Source organism: Stenella coeruleoalba (assembly GCF_951394435.1).
Source record: "Stenella coeruleoalba genome assembly, chromosome: 6".
NCBI lineage: Eukaryota > Metazoa > Chordata > Mammalia > Artiodactyla > Delphinidae > Stenella > Stenella coeruleoalba.
The window spans coordinates 58,833,773-58,856,921 of NC_137151.1; the positions used below are offsets into that span (position 1 = coordinate 58,833,773).

At 36.9% G+C, this 23,149-nt stretch overlaps 1 protein-coding gene across 1 annotated transcript; it reads right to left on the minus strand.

The window, feature by feature from the left end:
- Positions 1–2,803: 2,803 nt before the first annotated feature.
- Positions 2,804–7,768, minus strand: GCG (glucagon; the record flags this gene model as incomplete). Its single annotated transcript, XM_079924674.1, has 4 exons — positions 2,804–2,951; positions 4,265–4,402; positions 6,046–6,207; positions 7,677–7,768. The coding sequence occupies 4 exons, from the start codon at positions 7,766–7,768 to the stop codon at positions 2,804–2,806; spliced, it is 540 nt and encodes a 179-aa protein (XP_079780800.1).
- Between the last annotated feature and the right edge of the window lie 15,381 nt (positions 7,769–23,149).

Genomic DNA, 23,149 nt, shown 5'->3' on the forward strand with positions numbered 1-23,149 from the left:
AAAAGAAACAACGGAACTACAAAACACCCAAAAAGCAACTAATAAATGACATTAATAAGGCCTAACATATCAATAATTACTCTAAATGTAAATGGAATAAATTCACCAACCAAAAGTCACAGAGTGTATAAAGGGATAAAAAAACAAGACCTAACCATATGCTGCCTATAGGAGGCTCACTTCAGCTTTAAGGATATACATAGGCTCAAAAAGAAAGGATGGAAAAAGATAATCCTTGCAATTGGAAACCAAAATAAAGTGGGGGTGGCTATACTTATAATAGACTTTAAGCCAATACAGTAACAAGAGAAAAAGAAGGTCATTATATAATAATTAAGGGGTCAATTTATCAAAAAGATATAACAATCATAAAAATATAGATACTTAACAATGGAGCAGCTGACTATATTAAGCAAATACTAACATATCTGAAGGGAGAAATAGACAACAATATCATGATAGCAGGGGACTTCAATATCCTACTTTCAGCAATGGATAGATCATCTAGACAGAAAATCTAGAAGGAAATGTTAGACTTGAACTATATATTAGACTAAAAGGATCTAACAGATATTTATAGAACATTCCATCCAACAGCAGCAAAATACACATTCTTCTCAAGTGCACATAGAACCTTCTCAAGGATAGGTCATATGACAGGTAACAGAATAAGTCTTAGTAGATTTAAGAAGATTGAAATCATACCAACTATCTTTTCTGATAACAATGATATGAAACTAGAAATCAACAACAAGAGGAAAGCTGGAATGTTTATGAGCATGTGGAAACTAAACAACACACTCTTGAAGAAACAATGGTTATCAGGACCTAGAGGGTGGGGAAGTTGTTATTAAAGGTTACACCTTTGCAACTAGAAGATGAGTGAGTTCTGGAGATCTAATGGGCAGTATAGTGATTATAGTCAATAATACAGTATTACATACTTCAAAATTGCTAGGAGACTAGATCTTAAATGTTCTCACTACAGAAAAGAAATAATTGTGTGACCTGACAGAGGAGTTAGCTAAAGCTCTGGTGGTAATCATATGGCAATATACAAATTGACATGTTCACCATAGACAAACACAAAGTTATGTCTTTATCATATCTCAATAATAAAAGAGAGAAAGAGAGTTGGCAATGCTGTCTGTATACAGCAAAGAAATGTCTCTGGCACGGCAATGAGCATCAGACTGGCCCAAGATACTGGACACTGCAGGACAGGGAGATGAGAGTACAGGGTATGATAGACAAATTTAAATGTCTGCAGGTGCCAGACAAGTAAGATGTATAAATAAAGTGGACTGGGGAAAGCGGCTACCTGTGTACATTATCTGGTTGTGAATGTATAACATGCACAGGTGTGTGTGTGTGTGTGTGTGTGTGTGTGTGTGTGTGTGTGTAGGGGGCACAATAGTGAGCTGAAAAGCATGTGACCATTCAGAAGAAGGCAGCTGGCTCTCAGCTTCAGAAAGATTTGTTTTGTGGGTCTAATATTTCCTGAGGACCTAATTTTTCAAGAAATCAACATTTTAATGTAAAATACCTTGATTTTTCAATGTTGGCCAAAAACGTTAAAGCACTGTGTGACAACTTAAAACGTGAAACCACGGCTGGGCATCGAATTGGCTTATGGGCTACCAGCTTAGGAAGCAGGGGTATTTGGAAGGAGTAGGAGCACAAAGAAGAGAGAAAACAGACCATGGTGAAGAAGCTTGAAATTTTTATTCAGTCTATCTTTTATATATTGAAAGCTGAGCATTTTTATGACAAAAGTTTTAAGAAGAAAGTTCACTTTCAGTTTCACAACTGTGGCTACCAGTCCTTCCCTTATCCTATTATTATAACGCAGATATGTTGTGATTGGAGTAATTTACATATACAAACTATATCATAGAACAACAATTTCATTGCTCAGTGTAAGCAGGTTAGGGTACTTCATCCAAAATAAGAAAAAAATAAGAGAATTCTGCAGTTTTTTAATTTTAAAGCTGACATTTTAGCACTATTTTGACAATGGTTCATTTACTCATGATCTTTTGGTTACACAATATTAAAAGGAAATTTATTTATTGGCATGCAAAGCAATATGGCTTTAGAATACACCTCTTAAATTTACAGAACTTAAAATTTCAAACATCCCACATGGCTGGCAGGTGATATTGTGAAGATGAACTTGAGTAATGACACACTTACTTCCTGGAGATTTAAAAAAAAGAGAAAATGACTTAACATAGTATAATACACAGATGATATAGTTAACTTATCCAGGAAATATTTCAATGATTTATTTTGATCAAAGTTATTTATGTCTTTTCATCTTATATATCCCTTTGTCTTCTGGAGTTTTCAAATATTTACATTTGAAGATGGCTTACCCTAAAGTGTCCCTATCAAGATATATAAAACGTATGAATAATTATAAAAAAGGCAATTACAACCTACCAAGATAAGTGGTTACTTTTGGCATTTAAATTTTTACTGCTATGCTTATTACATTAAGTATTTAATACCATATATACTGGCATTTTACTTTGTGCTAAAATTTCAACATACACAGCAATTTGCAATGTGTTCCGAATGCCTTGTCCCTTATTGACACTCAGGAAATGTGTTTGGAATAAATGAGTGAATGGATAAAATTGTAATGACAGAAAACAAACATAATAATGTACTCTTGAATGATTATAATTTTGATTATATATCAAGAGAGTAAAGACTCTCTCCCCACATAGAAACAACCTGTAGCAGTATGATAATATTTATGAAAGTGTTGATGGTTTTCAGAATAAACTAAAATAAATCACCTGTCAGTAATTTTTGTCTGAAGCAACCAGTTTATAAAGTCTCGAGTGGCAAGATTATCGAGAACTGTGTTCATCTCATCAGAGAAAGAGCCATCGGCGTGTCTGCGGCGGAGTTCTTCAACAATGGTGACTTCTTCTGGGAAACTGAGAAAAAGAGAGGTAAAATCAGTACTTGGTTAAACGTTTCAAATAAATGCTTATTGGTTGCCTATCACTGGTAACATGTGTAAGCATCGCTGAGAAAACCATATGTTTCTATTTACAGAGGGCCTATGACGAAAAGCCTCATAGAAACTTGCATATCAGAAAGGGATTAGGTAGAATAGCGCAGAGCTGGGACCTGAAACTAAGGCCTTTTCCATATTCCAGCTGCTTCAAAGATTTTAGTGTATTGCCAACACAGAAGTTATTATTGAGACTATTAATTTGTTTATAATTCATAAAAATATATTCTAGCCTATAAAACTAGTGATTATCAAAACAGCCTTGCCAAGTGCAGTATTAAGGGATTAAACCTTAGTCTATATCAGATTTTCTCTTCGATTGATTTATTTAGCAGAATTTTTGGTATGCCTTTAAAACACTATAAAATAGCGTCAAGTGTAAGTGACTATTTTCCCACTGATTTTGTAAATTTGATTGTTAATGTTTTAAAAATCAGCAACAATACTAGTTCCCTTTTGCCTCGAGAGCTCTTTAAAGTCTCACTAAAAATAAAAATAGAGTGGAACATGAATTTCCTGCTTCTCATAATTCAAATGTCAATCAAAATGGTCACAAGAAAACAGGATGGTTCAGGGGTCTGACTGGTTGTGGTAAGATCCAAGAAAGTACCTAAAGTTCTTGGGCGTATTTTCAGCTGTGATAATTTAATGGTTATCTTTATGACAGTCCCTAAAAAATGGGCACGTTGTTAAATATATGGGTGTTGCCACATATCTGTATTTTGAATGTCATTTCATTAAGCGTCTTAAGTTTAATTCCTTTCAGTCTTTATCACATTTTTACCTCAATACTTACTAACACATTACTTACTAACACATAAATTATGTAAATATTTAAAGTGAAACTAAGTTTTCTGCATTATTTCTTCTTTTCCTTTATCCCTAGTTTTCCTGGACAGTCCTAGTTTAAGCTTATTTTCCTGGTGTAGTTATCAAAAGCACTCTGTTTATTCTCAAAAGTGTCCTGGATTGGCAAATTAATACCCTAATTATAATACAACTATAATGGGGGATAAAAAGTCACCTGTTTGACTCTATTAATACTTGCTAACAGAGATAAAACAGATGAGACTTTTGTAAATTGTCTCCCACCAACAAGAGTTATTTCTTTCCTCTGTCAGACTATACTAATGGCTTCTGTAAGGCAGATCCATATATAGATAACCGTATTCTGAGTTTTTCACATCAAGCAAAAAAAAAAAAGAAAAGTTGAATAAGAATGTACAGACTTACTCTCGCCTTCCTCGGCCTTTCACCAGCCAAGCAATGAATTCCTTGGCGGCTTGGCCTTCCAGATAAGAACTTACATCACTGGTAAAGGTCCCTTCAGCATGTCTCTCAAATTCATCGTGACGTTTGGCAATGTTATTCCTGAAAGAAATGTGAAAGTTAAATTGAAGATCTGTCTCTTTAGAAATATGATTCTCACCTATAAGCAAGCAGTGGCAGCTTTGGGTTCGGGATTCTGTGTGGTTTTGAGAGATGAGGGTGGGTAGAGGACTTGTCTGGAAGCTACATTAATTATCTGAAGTGAAGGTTGATGGAGGGCTAATAAAAATTATGGGGAGCTAAGCTCCCTCACTCCACCTAGTGACCCATTTTCACCTGCTTATCTGTGCCATTGACTATTAAAGCAGCATTTTCTTCCATCTCAATGTATGGGGGCTACCCACTGTGCTATGCTACCTGCAAACAAAGCAGCAGCTTGTCATTAGTACATATGGGGTCAGAGTTAGTTAACTGAATCAAGGGAAAGCAAAGGTGCATCTCAAAATGTCATCAAAAGACCACATGATATTGGATTAAAGGAAATGTGTGATGGGCTAGCAGTGAGGAAAGCTAAGAAGATGACCCCGTATCACCCTCAAATGTGTACTGTGCTCTGTGGAGGTGGTTGACCAGATAGACGGTCAGTTGCTCCATCATATATTAGCCCTGGAAGGTTTCATCTTAAATACAACAGAAACTGCCTGGGAGCTAGGATTGTTTTACATTAGTTTACCAAGTCATGGCATTCTCTTTCTAGAAATGAACATAGTTGTTTGCATTTTTTCAAATATGTGATTTCTCCCATTTCACCAGTGGCTTCATTTGTAATCCTTAACGAGGACTTCTCGCAGTGTCTTCTCTGACCATGACTACCATCTTTCCTGTACTCTCCAGTTTAAGGATTTTTGGTCAACAGCTCTTTTTTATTCTTCTTGCTGGCTCGTCTCACTCTGTCCCCCTTCTGCATTCTATCTGGACAAATTTATTCCCTTTTCCTGATTTTTAGATTCCTTCAGCTACTTTGTGTGTATAACTCCCTTCCCCTTGTGGGTCACCCTCCAAAGTAATTGTGAAATTCCACCATCCCTGTGAAACTCTTGCAGCTGATTTCGTCCAGTACCCTGGATGCAGCAAAAAATAAACAAAAAAAACCCCCGAAACTGTCAAAGGAAATCCAGCATTAAAATGTATGCCTTGCGATAGGCTTGTGTTCTTATATACCTTCTTCTCTCTTTATGCTGTGCAGCTAGACTGTAATTTTAAATGTTTATCTTGGATTGTATTCTACAAGAAAAAGACTGCATCTGTTTCCATTCCTTACCATGACTAACTTGGCTAGAGGATACTTTGTGATCATAGTCATGAGTTTGAATCCTACAAGGGAATGTTGAATTTGCTCTTATCTTTTGGTCAGGATTAGATTTCTAATCTTGCAGGTCCACAAAAGTCAGCTTTCAATTTTAAAGGAAAATGGGCATGAAGTGAACATTGCTAAGACCACAGTTGGGAAAATTTAAATTCTATGTCCCATTGGAGGGCGGGTAAGAGTTTTGGAGGGATGAGGGGTGGGACATTCAGAGGCACATTATGAAGGATAGCATCACCAACCTTGAAAATCATCAAAATTGAAAGAGCTTATGGGCACTATTTGATAGGCACAATAACTTAAGAAAGTCAGGAGGAATTTTAGACATATTTAAGTAATACATTTGTGTGCAAATTTCTGATCAGGTTCAGACTCTTACTTATTCCTCTTGGTGTTCATCAACCACTGCACAAAATCCTGGGCGCGCCTGGAGTCCAGATACTTGCTGTAGTCACTGGTGAACGTGCCCTGCGAGTGGCGCTTGTCTTCACTCATCTGATCTGGGTCATTGAGCGGGTCGGTCTGGGGAGCTGGGAATGATCTGTGAAGAAGAGTGACTGGTGCGATTAAATCTCTCCTCAAGAGTAGCTTCACTTGAGAAGTAGCTTCTCTCCAAAATACAGAACCACATGAAGTTGGAAGGCAGGTTCCTTGAGTATTTCAGTTGGCAGTTCAGAAAAACCTTAATTTGCCATGGGAATCCCATGGTCTTACCAGAGTTGAATACACTCCGATTTGGAATTCTAGCAATTGATTTTACAACTGGCTTCTTTTTTCTGAAATAGGATTAAATAAATCTTTTTTTAACAATTTCATCTACTCGTAATTATGTTAATAATGCCAGAAGAGAGCAACGCCTTGAATATTTTAAAAGAGTGAAGAATACCAAACCGTTTTTCGGGGGGCAGCAGATTTATGTTCCGAATTCTGTTTCGCATATATTAATATAAAAAAGTAGCTCCATTACCTGGCTATGTGGTAGCTAATGGTGAAGGAAAGACAATTAAAAATTCGAAGAAAGGCAAGAAAAAGCCCACTTGCTAATTTGAAACTGTGTAGTGGATAATCCACATGCCAGTAATCAACAGTTGGTTGGCACGGCTATGTGGGGAAATATTCAATATGATTAAAACTCAAAAATAGAAATGAGATACTATTTTTACCTATCAAATTAGCAAGGATTAAATACCGAGGAGGATATTATGAGAGGAGTATTTCTATAATGCTGATGGGAGTGTGCATGTGTATGACTTTTCTGGAAAGCAAGTTGGCAAGATAAAACATTTAAACTCATTCAGATCCTTTGACATGATTATTTTACTAGAAATAAATACTAGAAATAAATCCTCAGAAAAACAGTAAGAAATGTAGGGAGAAATGTTATTTGCAGCATTCTTTGTGGGAAAATTTGAAGAACCCTTACGTATTCAATAGAGCAGGAGTAGCTAAATAAATATTGTATATTTATGAGGTGGAATAGTATGTAGCCATTAAATACCATACACTTAATAGATATTTGTAATGATATAATAAAAATAAGCTAACAATACAATGCTAAGAGACAGAACATAATACAAAGCTGTAACTGATCGGGATATATTTATATACAGTACATGCATATTTTTATAATGAGCACGTATGACTTTTACAATTAGTAAGAAACAGTGTTATTTTTTAGAAAAGAGTAAAAGAGGAAAAGTTGGTGTGAATAATTAAAATGACCTACTCTGCAGTGTGAGTAATGAATGAACGGGGAGTATTAGCTGAAGATTTCAAAGAGCTATAATTTCCCATGTAACATATTTTTCAACATTGCCCACCTCTTCGGTTATGTAACGACATACTCTGATCTGTACTCTAGAAAAGCCTTTATCACAATGATACTTTACACATTTGAAAATTGTGCAGAGTATTTACTCCAAATTACGGAGACCTATTTACTAATCACAGTTATCTCAGGCTGTATTCTAACCATAGTGCTATATTAGTTCAAGTCTAACGATTTAATACCTGGATTTCTCCTCTGTGTCCTGAAGGGAACGTTGCCAGCTGCCTTGGACCAGCATTACAAGCAATCCAGCCACAAAGTAAATGCTTTTCATTTTTGCTGCCTGTTGGAACACAGAGTCAAGGGAAAGATAGAGACCCTCAACCATATTTAAACCGGTCAGACTAAATTAGTTCAATTTTGACTAAGTAAATATTATAAATAGAACGAAAAGCTAGTCATCAATTTTATTCTGATTATATTTTGAGTAATTTCAAATATTAGATTATATTTTTCCTGCAGTTCTTTTTTATTTTTTTTGGGTGGCTAAAAAGAATACAAAAGATGTGTAGCACTCTGAAGCTTTTTCATTAGTGTAGGACACTTCTGTTAATGATTAGAAGGCTCATTTCCAGAATTGAAATTAAAAATGTCCACGATAAACATTGAAAATACCCACTGTAGATGATATGCTACATATGGTTAGCCTGAATGGCGCCTTATCCGTAATGCCACCCTCTTCACTATCAGTCTGGCTTTCAATTAATAGTCCTTCACTTCCAAGCATTTACATTATACTGCATTTCAACCATCTTAAAGCAGCCTCAGGCTACAACTTGGCATACCAGCTGTCGGTTCAGATGTATTATTCATTTATATTTTAAATAGTGTAACTTGGTCTAGACTTTGTAATTATAAAGCGGCCAACAGATTTGAGGTATTTTAGGGTGCTTTGACCTGTTCTAAATTAAAGGAAAAAAAAATCATTTTAAAGACAAGCAATTTGCAACAAGAACTAATGCTTCTGGCAACTTGAACAATCACAACTAAGAAACTAAGAGATCACTGTCAAAAGAAAATTAATGCTTGCTTCTGAAGTCTTGGAAGTCCCCTGGTTGTTTTATAATTGGACTGAGTCCAGGACGTGTCATTCACTGCTAGTGACACCCTAGACCAGGTTGTAGAATACCTCGCATCACAAGCAGATGCCTCATGAAGCCATGGGATGCCAAGGACATCATGATGCAGTGTGGATGGGCGGGGTGGGACCAACATGAATGTGGCCGGAATGTTCCCACAGGACAAGCACCCCTATTTTCTGAATGAAAACCTCAAGTCCAGTGTTTGTCATGAACTTCCCTCTGCTACTTTCAACTGATCGTGTTTACTTTGAGAAGTGGGGATTTCAATCCAAGTTTGATCATGCTTATCCATAAAATATTTGAATGAGTATTTTGAGCAAATGGCATTTGGTTTGAAATAAGTATTTTATAAATATTATCATTTTAAACTATCAGTCTTTTCTTTAACATCTTAGCCACACTTACTATCGGTCTTTGGCACTAAAACATGGAGACTGTAATACCTGCGTGATATTTTCTTTCCTTTGAAATATTAACTCTTTTTAGATTAAGAGGTCAGTTAGACAAAGCCACACAATAGGCATTACATATTCATCCTTCTTCATTCATCAACATTCAATTACTAATATGGCATTTTGCTGTGCTTCAGTTTATCTGGTTGGCAAACTTTGGAAACCTTGCCAAATATATAGGCAGGGTCTTCTGATTATAATTTTTAATGATAAATTTATGCTTTCAGAAACTTAAAAATTAAAGCAAGCATCTCTCTTTAGGATTACTAAAGAGTCATTGTTGGAAAGTCAATTGAGAACTGTAATTCCTTCCACACAATGTCCCTAACGGTTTTACAGTATCTTCTATGACGTCCTCTGGAGGCAGATACGGAGCAGGTGGTTTTCTGCCCCTGAGAGAGCTGGTAGAAGAAACAACCATACAGAAGAGAATGTTCGAAGTCCTCTCCAGGCAGCAGAATGAGCTCTACTGAAAGAAGTAACTGATTTTTAAAATTGTATTTATTCATTGTGTAAAAGTCAACAGAACTGTGAAAAATGTAAGAATAAGGTTGTTTGAATACCACGACTTGAGAAAGCAAATATTTGCGTTATTTTGGTATCAAAATCTTATTCAATAAGAGAAGACTTTCCAATTACTTCCCACCCCTGCTTTAGTCAGCCTACAGAAAGAATCTGCAGTTTTACAAGAACCTTACATTTCCACTCAAATTTAAAAGGAGATATGGTACCAATAGTATTTCCTGAATAGAAAGTCTTTTAGAAAGATTAATCTTTGACCTAGACAAGGTGACATACAGTATATCCCTAAATATATTGGTGCTTTAGGCCAAATGCTTTTAAAACTGGCTAGATCATTTCCTCTCACAGGTGTTAATTAGTATGTGTGGAAAAGAAACCATACCACGTAATCATTTACCCATTGAGGATCTTCATAAAAGTGTTCTTTATCCTTAAGAGCTTAAGTAGGTACTTTAGGACATCTGATTTTTTTTTCTAATGGTATTTACTATAATTTCATTTTGACATGTAAACATTTTAGATATTTTATTTATTACTATTGGTCCTCAATACATAGTAAGTAATTATTAATCTATGCGTTCACTCAGCTCCATCCACAGAATTCCCAGTAATCGATGATATTTGTTCTCTGCACAAAATATGCTATGTCTTATTTACAAAGAGCTGATTTCATGGACTTTGAGTTTTTGATAGCCTTATCAGCCTTATTTGAATATTTGAATGATGATGTTGATTCTGCGCTTTTGGAAAACCATACGTTTTCATTGGTAAGGAGCCATTGCTGTTATAACCTCTCTAATGGACACATTTCTGCTGAATTTAAAAGGCTCCTTCTGTTCACAATAGTATACACATTTATCAAATCCAAAGAAAAATATTTGTTTTTCAAAATGTTACCCCTCATTTTTAAAATGCAGTTCTCATAACAGTTAAATCTTGTAGTAAGTGCATTGATTTGAATCTTTGCTTTTCTTTCTATTTTGTATCTTTGCACTTTGTTTCTCTTTCATTTTGTATCTTTGCATTGAATTATTTCTTCAACTCACTTTGCGGCTACAGTATGTTGAAGTTTATGTAAATGCATTTTATATCATTTTTTCATCTCAACTCTGCCCTGTGTATTATAGTAATAAAGTATAAGATGAAAAAACAGCACTATAATTCATAATACTTTGCCCCCTTATGAAAACTGTACCCCAAACAGGATTTTCAGTCTTACAATCTGTCAGTATTAATCTTACCTTCTGACACCAGGAGGTGGAACAGAGCAGGTAGAGAGAAAGAGAGCCCTCTTTTTGGGACTCTGGTGTGCAGTGTCCTGAGCTCTGTAGTTCTGCACCAAAGCGCACTGCTTTTATATCCTCTCCAGTGTTGTTTAGCCTCACAGATATTACGCTGACAATATAAATTTTTCATCTGTGAATAATGGGTTTTTGTTACAAACAATTTCACTCGCTCACTCACTTTGCTCGCCTGCATTCTACGTTTATATTGGGTGGGAAGTCAGAGACCAGGAAACTTTTTATTTACTCTTGTCTTTTTTTTTTTTGCTGAGAATGATGGAAAGGGCAGCTTGGAGATTCACCTTTCACTCTTGGTCAGGCATGAAAATCACTTAAGTACTCTAAAGTGAATTTTTATGCTGCAGACAAAAGAACGTGAAATTACATAGTCCGTGGCCAACCCACTTTGAGCATAGCCTTATTCGAGGGTCTGATAAGCCCCTCTTTGCTATTTAGTTACGATTAATTTATCTTAGTATAATAATCTATTCATCCTTTCATCTACCCAAATAATAAATCACTCACTCAAAACATACTTATTAAGAATCTTCTCATCTGCACTATACAAAATTAATTTGTATTAATTACTGTATTTCTTACTGTATTATTTGGGTGGGGAAGTTTAAAGAATATCAATTAAGACCTAATGTGTCCTGTTGTTAAAAATGGGATTCAGGAAGAAAGGGTAGAGCAAAGTGAGGATTAAACACCCAAGATAGGTGATGCTAATAAGACAGGGTCTAGTATTTCTTTTTCCTTCTAATGGATATTTAAAGGCTAACTCTGCTGATAAGAGAGTTGGACACTAATTTACAAAAGAATGAGTTACTATGTATACTGTCATATTTACTGAGCTTTGTGACCTGCCACTTAGGACTTCAGTGACCTATGGGATTTAGCAGATATGAGTCTGGTCACCTTAGAGAAAGAGAAAAAAGGGAAATGATCTGGACAGACAGCATGAGGACAGTGTTGGTGTAATTAGATTTTATAGTTTGGCTGCTATAAACAAGCTGTGTGGCCTCCGTCAAGTCACATACTCTCTTTACGCCTCAGCTTCCTGTTTGGAAATGAGAGTGTTGGTTAAATGACTCTTCTAAAATAAAAATTTGTTTTCATTTGACCAAATCATTGCAACATGTGTTAACTAGATTCCAATATTCTAATATAATCGACTGCATGGTGAAACTGGTACAGAAGTAAATCATTGAGATAACTGTAGAAACAGTCCCAATGAATTTAAATTGTTCACTTTGTGGATTGGACCCACTGTTGGATGTAGAGCTATTTAAAGGCCATAGAGATCAGTTCTCTGTGAAGCTGGGGGACCTCAGGAAGAAGTGTTTGTGCTGGTGATTACTGACGGTATATCATTAATGTTAGCCTTGCTAATCAAAGTGTGGTCCAAGGACCAACACCACTTGGGAGTTTGCCAGAAATGCAGACTCTCAGGCCCAAGCCCAGACTTAGTAAGTAATTTGCATTTTACCAAGATTCCCAGGCAATTCATATGCATATTAAAGTTTGAGAAGCACAACTGTGTAAAATACATATCTCATTTTCCTCACCTTCTCCCGGTGCTTGCTCGTGTTTCGACCTGAGGATGGCTTTCACCAGCAGAGGGGGTGAAAGAGCAGAGAACTGTGGCACACCTCAGGGCTGTCTGGATTAACACTTAACACATGCTGTAATGATTTGAGAGTGTGGGTAAGTTTACTATATGATCAAATTGTTCTTCTCTCTGGCCTCAATCCTCATGAGTATATTGGATATATTTTTATTAAATTGTTCGGCATTCAGTTCTATTTTTTTCCCTCTGCCTATTTGAGTAGATGTTTCTTCCTCTCTTTCTCTGGCTCTGTCAGTCTCTCTTTCCTTTGCAGATGCTACTTGTTTGTGGGAGCAGCCTGAAGAAGAGGGCTCTGCAATGACGTATATAAGGGCATTAACATGGCACCTGGCATCTCAGTAAATGCCCTCTCCCAATATATCACGAAAAAACTTCTTTTTTTCCCTCCACTCCACTTGCTTTCTATTATTTCAGAAGTGACTATCTCGAGATTTTTCAGGAAATTTCCTCTAGCGTCATCTCCAGCCCAACAACACTGATTCTTGGGGTTCCCCAATACCATTAATGATAAGCGTTCTGAGAGTGCAGAAACACTAAGAGTGCCACTGAATAAGGCACTGCTCTCCTCCCTTGGAAGGGGAAATCAGGCTCCCTAACAGACATTGTATCATCAGAAATCAAGACAAACAACAAGTACAACTTGGACTAGTGGATCTTCTTGCAATGACTGTCCCAACGTCAACATCCACTTGGCCTTCAGTTCCCATCATCACAGTTATTCAGTTATTTAGACGTGAGGCAGCGAAAGTGGTGGCCCTGCATTTATATAACTAGGGAAGAGATATGGGAACATATGTATATGTATAACTGATTCACTTTGTTATAAAGCAGAAGATGACACACCATTGTAAAGCAATTATACTCCAATAAAGATGTAAAAAAAAAAAAAAAAAGCTTGTCTGGGAGCAGGGAAGTTCTGGGAGAAGTCATCTAGAGTTCTCCCATCAGGCTGTGTAGTGGCACCTGAGGTATGGCCACGTGATAGCTATGATATGCCTTCCTGAAAGGTCAGTTTGACTTGATAAGGGTAATTTAAAACATGACTATTATATGGAGTGGAGTGCAACAACGTACATCACATTTTAAGGTAAAATAAGTTCCTCCTCAAAGCTCTCTTACTTTCTTTACAGGGCCGCATGCTTGCCTTAATGTTCTACTCTCACCATCTTGAAATTCTTAATAAGTTTTGAACAGGGACTCCACATTTTTGTTTTTTACTTGGCCGCACAAATTAAGTAGCAGATTCTGCTAAGGACCTCACCACACAAAATCATAGGGTGCCGGGGTTTTGCACGTTTATTTTCCTCAGCTGTTCAGGAAACTTGAGTTGAAATGCTTGAGAATGGCAAAGATCCAGGTTCACAGTGCACTCTGGTAGCAAGACTATGGTTGAGGGGAACGCTCATGCATTGCTGACGGGATTACAGCATGTCACAGCACGTTTGGGGCACAATTTGGCAACATTAACAAAATTACAAATACCTATCACCCTTGGCCTAGTAAGGCTAAAGCACCATTCTGGACATTTATCCCATCTATATTCCTACATATATATGTAATGATGTAGGTAAAAGTTTCTTCATTGCAGCCTATGTATAGTAGTAACAGGTTGGAACCAATCCGAGGGGCCATGGATAGAGCAGTTTTTATAAAAAGAATGAGGAACCTATTTATTCACCAATATGGAAAGTCTCTAAAATATGTTGTTAGGTGAAAATAAGAAGGTGTATTATGGCTATATAGTAGGTTACCTTTTGTGTTAGAAGAGGGAAGGGGACAAATGTATGTTTATTTACTCATCACTGTGTTTAAAAAAATTGGAAGAATGCACAAGAGATTAATAAAAGTGCTTACGTAGGAGGCAGTGTGGAGCAGTGGGCTAGACAGGAACAGAGTACAAAGAATACTTCTTAATATATATTTGTTATGCCGTCTGGAATTTTTTACCATTTTATTTAATTATTTATTCAAAATGCTTAAAAATGCAATTTAAAAAGGGATGAAAGTTTAAGCTTTAAAGCTAACTGTACAGCTACACTTTGACCTAGTAATTCCACTTCTAGGTGTTTTACCCAAAAGAAATGAAAACGTATATCCATGAAAAGACATGTATAAAAATATTCACAACAGTTAAAAACTGGGAAGAATCAAGCTATCCATCAACAAAAGAAAAAATAGACAAATTGTGGTATGGAATTCATATAATGGAATCCTACTGAACAATAACAGATACTGGCAGCAATATGGATGAATTTCACAGATATGATGCTGAGTGAAAGAAGGTGGACACAAAAAACTGCATACAGGGGCTTCCCTGGTGGCGCAGTGGTTGAGAGTTCGCCTGCCGATGCAGGGGACACAGGTTCCTGCCCCAGTCCGGGAGGATCCCACATGCCGCGGAGCGGCTGGGCCCGTGAGCCATGGCCGCTGAGCCTGCGCGTCCGGAGCCTGTGCTCCGCAACGGGAGAGGCCACAGCGGTGAGAGGCCCGCGTACCGCAAAACAAACAAACAAAAAACTGCATACAGTATGAATCCATTCATAGAAGTTGCAGAAGCAAAACTAAGGTTAAATAAAACGCAGAACTGTGGCTGTCTCTTGGAATAGGAGTATAGTCTGGGGGTAACTTTCTGGGGAGATGGAAATATTCCATATCGTGAAAGGGGTGTGTTTTACCAAGGCGTGTCCAGTTGTCAAAATAGTGCAGCTAAGATTTGTGATTTCAATTTATGTAAATTTTAACTAAAAGAAAAAAATAGTAAAATTAAAAGTGGTATGGAGAAGCATGGCAGAATATTGATAATCGTTGAAATTGACTGATGAGTTATTACCATGAGGTTTTATTATGTGATTCTACTTACTTTAGACACGTTTGAAATTTTCCAAACTAAAAAGTTAAATTAAAGCTATAATAAAATTAATGTGTGGGTGGGCCATTAGCACCAATTAATCAGTTACTCTGGAAGCTAAAGAGTTTGACCCTTCAGTTACCAAGGATGAGCTAGATAAGGTAAATGAAGTTCAGAGACACATGGGGGCACAAAGCTTGGAGGTAAATTGGTAGCACAGGGTCAGGCCTGGGTAATGGAAAAACAACTTCAAGAAGGCAGGGTGTGAGAACCACCATTCAGAGGTATTGGAATAGTGATCACAGCTCCTTCTCCATCATTTTCAAGGCCTGTCCCTAGGGTACGCCTCCGCCCTCACGTAAGACTTAATAGTGACCACTAACACTTTCCCGATGAGTTTGAGGTCCATTTTGGTTTCTTGGAGGTAATCCTCTCAATATGTATGCTATTCCTCTTCTCCATAACAAGGGTCTTCTGAAAATAACCCACGAGCCTGCAAAAGATCACCCCTCCCCACCCCAAAAAAATTGTCTATAGCATGCGAGAGAAAAGTTTACATTAACTCAGGTTTGTTTTTTTTTTTTAACTTGGAAGAAAAAAAGTAGCAAGTGATTTATCGAAACCCTTTGAAACTGTAAAACTCAAGTACATAAAACGTAATGATCAGATGCCTTTCACATCTCCTGAGTGTCTTGATGAACGCAGGGGTCCAGAAGCAATAAAAGAAGAACTTCCAAGGCGAGTTCTGAGTTTGCCAGAGGATGTGAGATAGATTTTTACTGAGAGATATTTAAGAAACAGGTCATGACCCTTTCATCTGGAATGATTCCAAAGAAGCCTGCTGGGTGAGGGGAAATTCCGTAATAAGATCAGCGGACAGTTTTCCCACCCTGAGGCTCTGAGACCCTGTAGACAGCGCAGCTCACAAGTCTGAGGAGGGGACCGTGCGGCATCATGGCTTTGCATATGTTGATTTTATCTCTTGCTAGATCCCTGGTATAATGAGATGTTTAAAATTGTTCTAAGTTTCAGTTGTTATTTTTATTCATAAAGGGAACAAGAAAGAGAAAGAAAACAAAATCACATTGATACAAAATAATCGTATCTCATAATTTATAATCAGAATATATATTTATATGTATAAATACATATATATCATTGAATACGTGTGTTATGCTTCTATTTTTTGCATATTGTGACTATAAAAAACAAACCATATGTCATTACATTTATCCAACCTCTTGCTCATCTGGAAAGACTTTTTTTCCCTCAAGCTTCTAAGAGTCTTTAATGTGAACAATTAAAACATTGCAATTTCTCAAAGGCTTCTGTAAAAAGAAGTAACCTCAGCCATTAGAATATTTAAAATTTGAAATCTGTATCCTAAAAAATGTTGAAAATGCAAAATGGAGTTATGAACACTTTTTTTTATTCATGATGTCTTATAATCAGGCTTGCCCTCTGCCTGAAGCTTGCTCAGGGCTGGTGCTACCACATCATATTTTATCAGAGGTATTGCAAAGATATGCCCAGTTTTTTGGTGATATTGAAATGATATAATCATAGACCGAAGTCTAATTTATAAAGCCCTCTAGGCTATTATCGTATTTTTAAGTAGAATTTTATCTAATTTAAAACAATCCATTGGTTGACTATTTTATTCTTCAAACATAGAGAATTAATCTCTACAATTTCATTTTGTAATAAATTACCCAAATAATTTATTTCTGAACTCAGAAACAGTTCTATGGCCTCAGTAGTGAGTTCTAATCCTGACTCCTTCTGACCGAAAAGTAAATTGTTTCTTTGTTGGAACGCTGTCAGAGGAAGTAAAGACTGATTTTTCACTTCCATTTTAATAAAAATCTTTTTATCCTCATAGAGCACACCAGAGTATTAACTGTGAGCCCTGTCTAATGCTGAAGAAAGGTAGATTCTCCCTTTCTTTCTCATAAATCTAGTGCATGGTCAGCCCCATAATCCTCCATAAACACTGATCAGCGAACTCTAGAAGTCAAAGTCTGGATATTAGACCTTTTTCTCCACTGCTTCCTCTCAACACTAGGCATAATGCATAGCAAAAAAGGCAACTCACTGAATATCTTAAATTTGGCTTTGATTTATTAAGCAGCAATTTGCATCTAATGTTTTTCTGGACAGTTGTCCTACATAAATGTATCATTTAGGACAGTTGACATTAATGAAAACAATCGAGTATAAATTATAATTTCAGGGCAACGTTTGACTTAGCACATGGATGAAAGCGTAAAGCCATTCATTTCAGTGGGTAGCACGTTATACCAACCACCTGATTAGGTGATTGCTTTTTTACATTTTCATCTGTGATTCATATATTGGCTTAGTTATAGGCAACCAATGTAGAAAATATTTGAGGAGCAAGTGCTCTAAGATAATTGAGATAGTTACCATTTATCATTGCCTACTAAAAGCAAAACTCTCTGAATATATGATTGTTTCATCCTCATAATATACAGTGAGTTAAATATTTTTTCCTCCATTTTACAAATAACGAAGCAAGGGCTTAGAGCAGGTAACCAAGTTGCTTAAAGCCGCATCTGGATCTGAATCCAGATCCTACTGCCTTTCTAGAGGAAGGCTCTACAAAGCAGTGGTGGGAATCCCGGCAGAATCTCCTAACCTCCTCAGAATCTGCCTTGACTTCTGCCTGAATCCATGCACAGCCACCAGATGGCTAAGATAGCAAGAGGACTAAAAAATAAACAATTGGCAATTCCAGGTATTTTATAGTTTAGCTTTTAAAAGTGTATGATTTTTGGTTTATTAACAATGTTGTATAACCATCACCTGTCTACTTCCAGAACCTTTTCATTACTCTCAAAAGAAACCCTGTACCATTAGCAGTTATTCCCCACTGCCCCTTTCACAGCTCTTGACAACCACTGAAGTACTTTCTCTGTATATTTGCCTATTCTGCGCACATATCATATAAATGGAATTGCTCAATACATGTGTGTAACTTCTTTTACTTAGCATAATATTTTCAAAGTTCATCAATGTTGTAGCATGAATCAGTACATCACTGCGTTTTATGATTGCATAATATTCCATTATATGTATACATAACATTTTTGTTTAACTATTCATCAATTGATGAACACTTGGTTTGTTTCCACTTTTGAGCTACTGTGAATAATGCTGCTCTAAATAATTGTCTGGACTATGCTTTAAATTCCCTTAGGTAAAGTAGAATTCTAGAAGAATTCTAAAGAAGAATTCTAGAAGTAGAATTGATGGGTTATGTTTAACTTATCAAGAGACTACCAGAGTGCTTTCTAAAGTGACTGTGGAGATTCCATTTTTGAAGAATCAGATCCATGAGTTTGGGAGATGTCATCCAATTGACTTTTCACCCTTTCCAACAGCTACAGATTTCACTTTCTGATGAAGAAGCTGGAACATTGAAAGAACATAGGATTGAGAGCAGAGTAAGGGAATAAGACAGGTCTTGGCAGAGAGTTTGTTCTTATAGTTTTCTCTAGATTGATGTGAAAACAGAATGCAAGGAGCAAAAAAGGAGGCAGCCTGAGGTTGGGTATTGGAAAGAGTCATTTTGGAAGAACTGCTATACTGAGTGCGGTTGAGCAGGAAGTTGGAAGAACAGAATTTAAGAGGCAGACAAGCGAATATCTGGTATTTGAAAAGTCTGTTATGAATGCTCATGAGGTGTCAGGTATGACTCAGGGGGTGAATTCTATGGGTTTTTCTGTCCACATCCAGAGGTGTGATGGTGTGAATGACAACTGGTTAAATAAGTATAACAAATTTTAATTTTTTCTTTAATTGAGAATAAAAATATTCCTTTTATTGGCAATGAGGATGGATCAAAATAAATATTTATAAAGCACCCAAGAGCCTAATTTCCTCAAATATACCTTTCTTTTAGATTAAAAACTTGAGTCTACTGATTCTAGAAGGGTGCCGTAATTATCATAGATTACTTATGCTAAAAATATTTACAAATAGAGTTTTTAAAACTAGATTTTTAAAAAAATTATTACGATTAAATTCACATAACAAAACCAAACTGTTTAAAGTGAACAATTCAGTGGTATTTAGTACATTCACAATGTTGTGTAACCACCAACTCCATCTAGTACCAAAACATTTCAATCACTGCAAAAGAAAATATGCCTTCTCCATTAAGCAGTTTCTTCTCATCCTCAGGAAGCTACCAATCTGTATTCTGTTTTGTGGACTTATTCTGGATATTTCAAATAAATGGAATCATACAGTAGCCTTTTGTGTCTGGGCTTCTTTCACTTAGCTTGTTTTCGAGCATCTGTCACATTGTAGCATCTATCAGTACTTCTTTTTATGGCTGAATAATATTCTTTATGTGTATATACCACAATTTGTTCATCCATTCACCCACTGATGGACGTTTGTGCTGTTTCCACCCTTTTGACTATTGTGAATCAGTGCTGCTATGAACATACATGCCTATACATGTATTTGTTTGAGAACCTGTTTTCAGTTCTTTCAGGTTACAACTAGAAGTGAATTGCTGGGTTGTATAGTAATTCTATGTTTAACTTTTAGAAGAGCTACTAAACTGTTTTCCACAGCAGCTGAACCATTTTACATTCCTGCCAGCAGTATATGAGGCCTCCAATTTATCCATATCTTTGGCAATACTTTTCTTTTCTTTCCTTTTCTTTTCCTTTCTTTTCTTTTCTTTTCTTTTCTTTTCAATAACCATCTTTGTAGGTGTAAAGTGGTACTTCATTGTGGTTTTGATCTACACTTTTTCTGATGACTAAGGATGTTGAACATCTTTTCATGTGCTTGTTGGTCATTTGTATAACTTCTTTGGGAAAATGTTTATTCATGTTCTTTACCCATTTTTTAATTGTGTTGTTGAATTGTAAGATACACAAGGCCACACTCAGCTGTATCAGTTGGATCCTGGAAAGTTCAATTCACCCATTTTGAATGGTCACCTAGAAAAATATGATCTTAACTGTACAACTTTTGGAAGATATATTTCACTGGCTTATTTTTGATAACTCCAAGTTTACAATCTGAATTTAAAAAAACCAACCAATCAAACGTTCAGGGTTTGAACTTATGATCTATCTGATCAGGAGATAGAAATAGTGTAAAGCATGAGTATCCTTGTTTTACAATGTGAAAGAAACCTCTAGTACTTGAAATATATTAATTAAGTGAAATATATTTTTAAAAATACTTAAAAAAAATGAAAGATACTAAAATAATCAATAGCATTCCAGAGACTTATCTGACTTTTTTCAGTCTCAACATTTTGTGCTGAACTTACCCAGTCCGCGAAATCATCTAGGGGCAGTGAGAATCAGGGGTATGTCCGTGCAGTAGGCTGGTTTCTATTTCCTAACCCAAATTATTTTTTGTTCCAAAGACCAACTTCTTTTTTTTTTTTTTAAGGTACATTCTCAGAGATTACTTTTTTTTTTACTACTTTTTTTAAAAAATAAATTTATTTATTTATTTTTGGCTGCGTTGAGTCTTCATTGCTGTGCGTGAGCTTTCTCTAGTTGCAGGCAGCGGGGGCTACTCTTTGTTGTGGTGCGTGGGCTTCTCATTGCGGTGGCTTCTGTTGTTGCAGAGCACGGGCTCTAGGCACATGGGCTTCAGCAGTTGTGGTTCGCAGGCTCTAGAGTGCAGGCTCAGTAGTTGTGGCGCACAGGCTTAGTTGCTCCACGGCATGTGGGATCTTCTCAGACCAGGGCTTGAACCCGTATCCCCTACATTGGCAGGTGGATTCTTAACCACTGCGCCACCAGAGAAGTCCCAAAGACCAACTTCTTAGACCTCTGGCTAAGATTCATGTCCTCCCTAACCCCATTCTCTTGACTGTGGATCACCTGCTGCTCAGAGATTTCCTTCTTTCTCTTCGCTTTGAAGGGGAAAAGGCAAGTTTCTATTACATACTCATTTCCAGAAAGGGTGAGATCTGTTTCCACTGTGAAATCACACATAAGGATTCTAGTTTCATAGGCCTTCCTATTGGCAAAATGTGGGAATACATTCAGCAAATGTTTATCAGCTTCTTCTACCTTATTCCAAAGTCTATCAAGGCCCTGGGTGCAGAGAGGTGAAATGACAGATAGGGTCACTCCTTATAGAGAGCTTATATTTGAGTGGGAGAACTAAGTACCAAGCACATATCTAAATAAACATGCTTTATAGTGCTATCAAGTTATAAGTTGGTTATAAGTGCTGTTAAGCAAACAAAATTAGATATTGTGGTTGGAAGTCTCTGCCTGTGGAAGAAGCAACAGTAAATCCAGTGACCATTAAAGCTAGAGAAGTTCTCTCTAAAGTGCTGACACCTGGGCTGAGACCTCGATGGGCAAGGACACAGCCAAATGAAAACGTGAGAAATCCACATTTGAGGTCCTGAAGCAGAAATAAGCTTGGTCTGCACAAAACACCAGGAAGGAGACCAGTGGGGCTGGAGTTTGGAAGGCAGTGGGTGGAGACAGAGACAGAGCAGAAGGACCCGTGTGGTGCTTTGTAGGTTGTTTTGTGAAGCTGGGTGAGGGAACTGTCCGTATCCTTCAAGCACACATTTCCTTGGTGGTCTGTCTTCCCCCAGGGTGTTTCTACTACTACTGTCAAATATTGACAATATTACTATTGTCAAATGATTCATTCAGGGTCGATGAGTTTCCTCATCGTACTGGTTCTTCTTAAAAGGCCACATTGTTTCAGAAAAAGACAGAGATTCTTTTTTTTTTTTTTTGAAGATGTTGGGGATAGGAGTTTATTAATTAATTAATTAATTTTTGTTGTGTTGGGTCTTCGTTTCTGTGCGAGGGCTTTCTCTAGTTGTGGCAAGTGGGGGCCTCTCTTCATTGCTGTGTGTGGGCCTCTCGCTGTCACGGCCTCTCTTGTTGCGGAGCACAGGCTCCAGACACGCAGGCTCAGTAGTTGTGGCTCTCGAGCCTAGTTGCTCAGCGGCATGTGGGATCTTCCCAGACCAGGGCTCGAACCCGTGTCCCCCGCATTAGCAGGCAGATTCTCAACCACTGCGCCACCAGGGAAGCCCTCAGAGATTCAATTTTAAGTGATGGATGATTCTCATACTTCTACTAAACTCACTGATATGGGAAAGAAATGATTGGCTTCAGATTAAACTATTAATTTCTTGAGAATTAATTTACTGAAAATGCCAATTAAAAAGTTGGTTTAGTTTATGTATCTAGGCAGACCCCTGCAAAATACTTACTATATGCCAGACACTATGAACTCTATGAATAACAACTAATTTCAACCTCCAAATCATGCTATGGGATAGGAACTATTATTATTCCCCATTTCACATATAAGAAAACCGAAGCAGAAAGAATGTATGAACACTCACCAAAGTTACACAGCTAGTACGTTGCTGAGCTGGGGTTGAAACCACGTAGTCTAACTTTAGCATCTGTGCCCTTACCTGTTACAGTCCACTGCCTTTAAAATAAGTTATAATGAACATATTATATTTAAAAGAATTGGCACGTGAGCTATCTTGTATTTCATTTGAAAGGGAGGCATTTGCAATATTGCAAAGTATTGCTTTAATCTTCTAAAGAAAATGAGAGAGCAGCGTTGTCTCCTGTCGGTATATAAAAGTACTTGCATATAGTAAAGCATCATCTCTTACAGCTGGAAATTTAGCCAAGTGTCAGTGTGTTACAAACAAATTTTACCTAAAATTTTCTATTATGTCCATGAATATCTGAAAGGATGTTTCAATAACAAACGGAATCATGAGTGAATGAATAGTAGCTTTTTAGCAAATAAATAACATTTATATCCTTTTAAATGAT